The following is a 9,384-nucleotide window of genomic DNA, read 5'->3' as shown; positions in this document are numbered from 1 at the left end:
ATAAATAAATAAATAAACAAAATAAATAAATAAATAAATAAATAAATGAATAAATAAATAAATAAATAAATATTTTTGAAACAAAGGAGAGAAACGGTTCAGCAGCTAGAAGGGGAGGCAGGCCTGAATGACTCTGGCTTTGTTTGTTGGGGGATGGTAAGGGATTTTGGTTTTGTTTTGTTTCTTTTATGAAATAAACTCAAGCAAATTTATAAACTGTAAGTATATATACTTATAGGTGTAAAAAATTATCGGAAAAAGAAGAGGCAATTAATGGAGCAAAGTCCTGAGAGGAAAGATTATTCAGAGCCCAAGGCCAGGGGGTGGAGCTGGAACCAGAGAAAGGCGTTAGGATGTAAGGATACACGGAGGGTACATGCTCCATTGTTTTATGCTCCAAACGCTGAAACCCGAGAATAAGCTCTTATTTTGGGGTACCAGTGACCTTATCTTAGCTAAATTAATCAAATTTATGTATTCTTCCCCACTCCAGAGTAATACATCTTCTTAGAAGTAATTTCCCAGTAATTCAATGACTCCTAAGTCAACTGACGTGAACCTGTGATACAATCTAAATATAAGATTATTTTATTGAAAAGTGAACTGTGCTCTTCTCCTTATCAAGAAAGGGGCTCTAAGTGAAAAGGTGTTTTGCTCTAACTCTACCAAAGACTCTTGCACATGAGCACCCCTGAGCAATGCCGGGGGACCTGGTATTTGTGTTGCTGGCATGTATGTTCATGTTGGTCACAAGCAGCTTTCGGCTAAGAGAAAGAGATGTTGGTCTCTTTCAAAATCTCTGACACACCACAGGATTGCTTGCTACACAGTAATTGATATTTAGGTTAATTTTGTCAAAAACAGTGCAGAAACAAAGTATTTAACAGAATCACTTGTCATTTTAACATTAAGAATCACTTGTCATTTTAACATTAAGATCATAGCGTGTAACTTAATGCTTTAACAACCTATCCCTACTATGTTATTTATCAAGATTCAGACTTCCAAGAGCATTCAGGGAATTTAAAGATGTACTCCACTACATAAAATCCTGAACCTGTAAAAACAGTTTCTGTATCTTTCATATTCATATATAACAGGTTTAATATAAAGTGCAAATAAATGATCTTTTTTTTTATTTCCATCAGAACCCAGATTCTCCATCAACGTTAATCGAAGGTATTTGATACCTAACAAGGGCTAGCGGATAAAAGAGAAATTGCTGTTTATTTAACTACCTGTAGCTTAGGACCAAAATATTTCTTCTGATTGAACTTTCAGGGGCCTCTTGACCCTTGAACCGTGCCTTTTCCCCCAGCAAACCAAAGAAGTGAGTTTACCCCGTGCGGTCTCAACAGAGTGAGTTCTCGGTCGCCACGCTTCCACGTCCGCCTTTGGGCGAGCGCCTGGAAAGGGCTGATAGGGCGAAACAAGCCGGGGAGAGGGGCCGAAGCCGCGGAAGCCCGGTCTCAGCCCCTGGAAGGAGAGGGTGCCGCTGGGACCCTCTCGTTCCAGACTTGGGGCTGCTGGCTCCGACCTGCTTGAAGCACAGACAGGAAAACCTGTACAAGTTGTCTGCTCCGAACGCGCGCAGGGGTCGTTGTGCCCGGGGCCCTTGCCGCTTGGGTACCGGAGATGCTCCACCAAGGAGAGGATTTCTACCCTGGCGCCGAACGAGTTGGTCCGAAAGACAGGCGACAAGGATGACCCGGGCTGCTCCGGTCGCTGGCAGGACTAGACGGGGCGCGAAGGGAAGCGGGCTCGGGGCGCTGCTGGAGGGCAGGGACTTGGCTTAGGCGCCGTCCGACGCTTTCAGGATGCGCCGTCGCGCTCGTGGGCACCAGGTCCCCTTCCCCGTGGTCGGCAGAGTTGGGTTGTGGTGGCTCCGGCAGCGATGCTCTCGCGGCTGCGGCTCCAGCCCCTCCCCCCGGCCACTCCACTGGGGGCGGGACGGGGAGGGTGGGAGTCACCGGAGCGTGATCGCCCGAGGCCCCTCCTGCCGCTGCCAGGGAGCACCATAAAAGCCCTGTTGCAACCCGCTCTCGGCACCCCGCTCACCAGCTCTCAACCCTGGGAGAGACGCTCCGCTCCGGACAGCAGAGCTCCGCCACCAGCCACACCCGCCAGCCTGCCGGCCGCTGCCACCGTGAGTGCTACTACCCTCCCTCGGGGCTTGACGGCTGCCAGCGGGGGGGTGGGCGCGGGCCGTCCCACCGCTGGGAGCCCCGGGGCGCCGGGAGGAGCGCACCCGCTCGCCGTCCCCAGCGCGGTGCCAAGTGCGCCCCCAGCCCGACGCGCGCCAGCCGCTCCTGGCAACTACATTCCACCTGCCCCACGGGTCCCCTCTGAAGGCGCAGCTGCGCTCCTCCCGGACCCTCCCGGCCGGGACCCGGGCGGCTCCCTGGCTTAGCTTTTGGAGGAAGCGTTGGGGGCAGCGACCCCCAGCCTGGGGCGGCCGGCTCTTTGCTCAGGGATCACAGCCGGCGGGGAGGGTTCCCAGGCAGCGCCCCTGAGGGAGGAACTCCTGGAGCTTGGACGCCCAGCGCATCCAACCTGGGGTCGGACCCAAGACCCACCGGCCCGGGAGCAGTTCTCTCCCCTCTCCCCCAAATTGCCACCACGAGTGGTCCCAGCCATTGCCGTCGAGTCCCTGCAGCCGGACAGACCAGAAGTGTCCGAGAAGAAACTTTTCTCCCCAGACAAGGATGTTGGGGAAGAGGGCAGGAAAGGGATGTTGCTCAAGCCAGCGGGAGGAACTTCTCATTCTGGTGTTTAAGTGTCCACACTGGGCCCGCACCCTGCCCGCTCCTCTGCGCCCCTCACCCCGCGACCCCCGGCCCTGTGACTCGGACCGGGACCGAGGTGGCAGGAGTTTTCAGGGGGAGCAGAGGAGCGTGGCCCGCGCAGACCGCGCCCTACACCCGGCGGGGGTGGGGTGCTAGCCACGCTCTGCTCCCCTCTGCGTCGCTGGGTGGAGCACGGATTGGGGGTCCTGGGTGGTCGCAGGGGGCGGAGAGTCTGGAAACAGAGGAGGGAGTGGCGGAGCCTGTGTCCCCCAGACCCCCACGCCCTTCCCTGCGCCCTCGGTGCCCTCAGATGCTGGGGAACAAGCGCCTGGGGCTGTCCGGACTGACCCTCGCCCTGTCCCTGCTCGTCTGCCTGGGCGCGCTGACCGAGGGGTACCCCTCCAAGCCCGACAACCCCGGAGAGGACGCGCCCGCCGAGGACATGGCCAGATACTACTCCGCGCTGCGGCACTACATCAACCTCATCACCAGGCAGAGGTGGGTGGGCGCGGAGGGACCCCCGGGCGAGGCCTTTCCCGCCCGCTTACCCAGAGGCCCTGGGGGTCCGAGAGGACAGGGGCCGTTTCTTCTCCTCTGCTCTGTCCCAGGGCAGGACAGCGTGTGGACCGCCTCAGCTCTCAGTAACTGTTTGTACAGGGCACTGAGCACTTTCTCTCTGGGACTGTGACCACAGTGACTGCCTCACCCCGATTCAGCTCTGGGCCGTACGGCTGGCATCGCCGCCTACCTACCTCCTTGCCCCTTTCAGACTTAGAGCAGTTGGGGGGCTGTTTGGAAACGGGAATGGGAAAGGACCCGGTGAAAGGGGTCAGGAGCGCCCCCAGGGAAGGGCCGCAGGGGAAACAGACTGAACGGTGTTCAGGAAAACCGGTAACACAAACCAAGGAGGGAAATATCTGGATTGCTCAAGACATGGCCAGATTTCTCCCACCTGCCCTGAGCGAATTGAATGACAGCATTTAGGAAAAAGACAAATAGAGCTATTTTGTTTTCTTGTAGTCCAAATAATGAGCGATTAAGCAGAAAACAGTTGATCTAAAATGTAGAGAGGCTTTCCCATCTTGTAGCAGGTGAGTTCTGAAGAGAAAGTGTCTGGTTGGTTCTTTATTAGATAGAAACTCACACTGGTCTAAGTCACTCTAGGGTGAATCCCAAGATTCTATGGAATTGGGGAAATTGTAAACCTCATTCTGAAACCCCAGGAAGCTAAAATGAAATTTCACATTTTCACGCTCAATATCAAATATTAAGCAAAAAAATAAAATCCAAACAATTTTGCAAATAATATAACATTTAACAATTGTTTCCAAAATTGGTTCATCTTAGTTCTAAATCATTTACTATCTTCTTTTAATTTCTGAGATCAAGTGACCTTAGTGAGCTAAAAATAATGAACCCTTTAAAAGCACTAATGTTATTTAATATATTTAAATTATGTTGTGTAAAGTATTGTTTTTGTTTTTATCATATTTTTACTGTTTACAAGTGAGGGGTTGGTTGAAAAGGATGCAAAGTGGAGAGAATTTCTATTTCTTAAATAAAAGTTCCTTTTTCTTCCGTTTCATCAAAAGCTATTTCCATCCTGAGAAGTTTTTGAAAAGTCCCAATTTATACAGAATTAGAAGCACATGAAAGTGCCAGAATTAAATAGTATTGGTTTATGATCCCCGAAGCCTGGAGATGTTAATTAGTGAAAAGCAACTTGTTTGATATCTTAATAGATTTCTCAGAAAGTTACTTGCTTCTAATTCTTGCTTATACTATCTAACAGACCAGAGAAAAGAACTTGTACGAATGAAAAAGCTATTGCTAGGAAAACCTTTCTTAGTTAATTAGTGTGTCAGTTATAACATGCAGAAAAACTCATTTTGCAAAAATGGTTGCTATAAAGCTTTATCGTTATTCGGCACAAAGCGTTAGCATTTCAAAATGTTTTTCTAGGGATTATTTTGTTCAATCTACCTCAGAGTTTTGGAATGAGTATAATTATCTCCATTTTACAGATCATGAAACTAAAAACATTTCATGAAATCTTTTTAGGGGTGATGAAAACAGAGCCGTGTCCTCACTGATTTTCCTTGGGTGTTGTCACCACCATCAGCAGTTAGTGTGACCTCCAACATCTTTGATAAGCAAAAAATAAGGGAAAGGGACTTCAGTTTTATGGGAGGAGACTCAGGTTCCGTGGAAATGAGTCGGTTTTGGAGCAGAGTTTTCTGTCTCATCTCCATCTACCTTCCTCCTTAGAAACCATCGGAGGTTCATAGTCTGCACCAATCACCTCCATTCTGCACGCACATGTCGGTATCTTTGAACATTACAGTGTCATTTGCGAATGCAGGTTTGACTTGGTCGTAAACCCTCTCTTTCCTCCCCTGTTCTACACAGTCCGTGTTCTGAAGCTGTATGCCCTGGCTCACTGCTTCTGAAAGGGGCTTCGCTTTTTCTAGAGCATGAATCTACCACGTTTTCTAGATCAGTGGTTCTCAACTCGGTCTGGCTCTTTGCTTCACGGGGCATTTGGCAATGTCTGGAGACATTTTTGTTTGTTGCAATGAGGGGTGGTGCTACTGGCATCTAGTGGGTAGAGGCCAGGGATGCTGGGACGCTGCTAAACATCCTACTATGCACAGGATAGCCTTCTACAACAAAGAAGTATCCGGCCCCAAATGTCCATCGTGCTGAGGCTGAGAAGCCCGGTTCTGGATCAGTGTTTCTCCAGCCTGCTTGCATATTGGAACCACCTGGGGAATTTAATATATATACTGATGCTGGGCTGCACCTCTGACCAGTTCAATCAGAACCTGGGGTTCGAGGTGCGGGGCGCAAATGGGGCTTGGACTTCCCAGTGGTTTTTAAAACTCTCCAGGTGACTCTAACATGCAGCCAGAGTTGGGGTGTTTTTCTCTCTGCAGACTCTCTCTTTGAGAGTTAAAGCATTGTAGAGAAAAAAGATAATCCGGGATAAATTAGAGAAGGAAAAACAGTGAACAGTGCTGTCGTGTGCAAATCCTGCTATTAGAAATTTAGTTTCTTTACCTGGTAAATCAGAGAAAATATTGGCCAGCTCTTTCATTCACTGGAGCATGCATGATGAAGATAAATGAGTTAAGGTTGCCCCAAAGTTTTAAGCTTAGTAAAACCAACTGATGGACAGAATATGTAAGTGTAAGTAGGAGCCTACAGTCTGATATCACAACTCCAGAAAAGTCTTTGAGGAAACCTTACAGATAATGGGGGCGGGGGAGTTTGCTCTGTACTTTTCTTTCCTTGAGCCCCCCCCCAAAAAAGGAACAATAGTAGGAAAATTTCCCCCTAATTTAGATTGAATTGTGCTTGATAGGCAGTTAGAGTATACCCTCTGAGGGCTTCGTTTCTCTCTTCTGTCTGTTAGCTAGTCCGCCCATGCCGGGCTAATCCTCCATTTGTGAACAAAGTGGCTGCTGGTATCCAGTGCCTTTTAAAGGGAAAAACAGCCTCTGCAAAACAAAAACAAAAACAAAGAAACAAAATACGCTTTGGTACTATAGACCTGCCAGACGCTTTAGCAGGGAGAAGGAAAGAGAGAGAAGACTCCTTTTAAGCATGAGTTATGACTTTGTTTTTACAAATGAGGGGACTGAGTTTGAAAGGCACAGGTGGGTCCAGGACTTCAGTCACTGATTTTTTTATTTTCTAAGAATGTTTCTGAAATATCAGCTGGTCTTTTTCTTAAGACTTAAACTGCTTTGTATCATCAGAACTATAGCTGATGAACTAATTATGGAAACATTAAAGCATACTTTGATGTACTTTTATTTTCTCTCACCTAGTCATATAGCTACATAGGTATTATTTGTGGTATAAAAAGACAAGAATTTTTTTGACTTTTGGTTGAGTTTAAATAATCTGCTGTTATTTAAACATATAAACAAAATGAAATATATTTAATTTGAAATCATCTTTATGATCTTTTTGATAAGATATGCTTCGCACACCTAGATGAATTGTTAGCAGAGGATTAGCTGAAAAGAAATTTTAGATTCAATACACCAAGTAGGAGACTATCTTCTTTCTTCTAAAGATTTTTGTGACTATTCCAAACTTGCTTTAAAGAACTTGACGTGTTGTTGCTGTTGTTAGATATGGAAAACGATCCAGCCCCGAGACGCTGATTTCGGACCTCTTGATGAGAGAAAGCACAGACAATGTTCCCAGAACTAGGTATGGAAAGACTCGTGTGCAGATATCACTGCACCACTCCCGGGGCCCGGGGGAGGGCAGGAGAGAGGGCTGCCTGAGGACGAAGCCCTGGAACTGGGTCTTCCAGACCAGGGAGGGTTTGGAGAGAAATGGGGGTGGGGAACAGAGTGGGGGGATCTTTCTTTTCATGTTATTTGTAAATCTCTGAACTTCTGTGGGATAATATTTTCTACTGCAAATTATTTTGTGCTCCTTGGAAAACTCTAAAGATAAGCGACTTTTGCCCCGGAATTAACTCCATAGAGAATGTCTACTGGGTTAGAATTGGGGGAGCATAGAGTGAGTCGCCATCTCTACGCTGAAACGATCAATCATCCAACTTTGGATGGGGGTGATTTTTAGTTTTAATATACTGTGTGGGGTAGCTTAGAATATGTCCCTCATGAGCCTTATTTCAACCTTTCAGGTTTTACATGAAATTGCAGTTAAATTACAGAGAACTCATTTACTTTTTAACATATTTTAGTTTAGCTGATGTCATGTAGTAATTTATTGCGCTCAATGAATGAATACAGTGTATTAGTCTCAGGGGCTTGTCTGTAGCCATGGGGCTTTCTTGGGAGTGTGGATTCTTTTGAGAAGAGGTGCCCACCAACATCTAGGAGTCACACAGTGGGTTAGGATTCACTGGTGCCTCCTGGACAGAGTTCTGCTGTAAAGAAGCCTGGTCCTCCTTGATTTTTATAACTGGCTCTTCTATCTGCTGCCTCCTGCCTCTACCCCCAGAAAGATCACATGCATATGGTTCATCCATTTCTGTGGTAGCTTGTTTGCCTTAAATCCAGAGCATGACAATGGCAAGAACCAAGTTCCCCAGAAGAGGTCACTAGAACACTTGCCAGTGAGTGTGACTGGCATGCCACTCACTCTTCATTGGGGTTCTCCTTAAAGATGAAAGCAGATGACTTGATGAGCCATCCATCCCCTTCCCTCTGACCCTCTCCCTGTTCTCTTGTGCAATGGCCAGCCAGGATGAAGGTGCCATTCTAGAATTGTCAGGTTTGTTTTCTCTGAGGTTACACAGTTAGTGCATGAGATACAATTAATTGCACCCTGATTGACAGCTGCAATCAAGTGCAGTTAGAAGGAAATGAAACTTGGCAGCCTTGAAGTTGCCTGTGAGTGCTACTTTATTTAAAAGCGTTCTTTATAGTCCAGTAAAGCATCTTACTACATAAAAAGCCTTGCAGGAAAACAAAGAAAGCACACTCAAAGTTGAGCAACAATAACTTTCTTGTTACAGTTTCGTGTTATTCCTGTAGTTTTGATTTTCAGAAATATTACGGAGTTCTTTGGCTCCTTTCATAAATAAAGAGCCTTGTAAATAGTCCCTCTGCAATTTGCCCGAGACTCTTGTTACCACAAGGGAAATCTACTCCGCTGGGTCTTTGCACATTGTTCCCCTGTCTCCCGCTCTGATGTCCTACACGGCCTCCCATTCCGAATGCTGACAGGAGCCTTTTGGATAGTTTCTGACCCTCGTTCAGTTCAGAATGGAATGTCTCACTCTTGCAAGCCTCCCAGGAAGCTGGGAACTTTCTCTCACATGCTCTGCTTCTTCTGTTTCACAGGCTGGATGACCCCTCTATGTGGTGATGGGAAATGAAACCTGTTCTCCGGTCTCTGCCTGTTTCTCAACCCCTGTTTCATTCTGTCAGACTAGAGTCTGCCTGTCCCCCTGATGCATGCAGCCACTGTGCTCAACTCTGCAGATTTCTCCTTTGTCATCATTGTATGTATGTGCGTTTCAATAAAGTACCATGCATTCAAAAGTGTGTGTTCCTCGGTGAAAAATCTGATGTTGCAACAGTGAGAATCACGTTAAGTTCTTCATGAAATCACAGCGTCCCTCAAGGAGCAGATTCAAGGCTTGTTTTACCAATATTAAAGCAGTGTTCTAAAGATACGATGGCTTATGATGACCGGGACTCAGCTGTGTGCGTGTTTGGAAACATTGAGCAGGGGAATGCTAATTTGGAACAGTTTGATGAATTTTCCTCCCATTCCTATGGACCCCTTGTTAACCTCACTAGCCTACACAATCAGCAGGAAGGATTGCTGTCTAACAGAACTTTCTGCAAAATGCCTTACCTCCCCTGTGTAATGTGGTAGCCGCTAGCCACAGGTGACTTTTGAGCACCTGTTGAATGCAAGCAAGGAGCTGAGTTTTAAAAGTTATTGCATTTTAATTTAAATAGCCACATGTTTCTAGAAGTTACGGTGTCAGGTGTCAGATAGCTCTGGTCTATGCAGTTCCTTAGGCCACTACTTATAGAATTTGAGCCATAAGCAGACATACGAATCGAGCAACTACTGTTTTACACAACATGAAGTA

The 9,384-nt window shown here is 46.9% G+C and overlaps 1 protein-coding gene across 1 annotated transcript; it reads left to right on the top strand.

The window, feature by feature from the left end:
* The first annotated feature begins 2,001 nt into the window (after positions 1-2,001).
* On the top strand, positions 2,002-8,815 carry NPY (neuropeptide Y). The gene is made up of 4 exons (XM_066354021.1): positions 2,002-2,146; positions 3,097-3,284; positions 6,930-7,010; positions 8,621-8,815. The coding sequence occupies exons 2-4, from the start codon at positions 3,097-3,099 to the stop codon at positions 8,643-8,645; spliced, it is 294 nt and encodes a 97-aa protein (XP_066210118.1). The 5' UTR covers positions 2,002-2,146; the 3' UTR covers positions 8,646-8,815.
* The last annotated feature ends 569 nt before the right edge of the window (positions 8,816-9,384 follow it).

Source organism: Saccopteryx leptura, chromosome 12 (assembly GCF_036850995.1).
Source record: "Saccopteryx leptura isolate mSacLep1 chromosome 12, mSacLep1_pri_phased_curated, whole genome shotgun sequence".
NCBI lineage: Eukaryota > Metazoa > Chordata > Mammalia > Chiroptera > Emballonuridae > Saccopteryx > Saccopteryx leptura.
The sequence above is the reverse complement of the archived record's forward strand: the minus strand, read 5'-3'. Positions and strand labels throughout refer to the sequence as shown.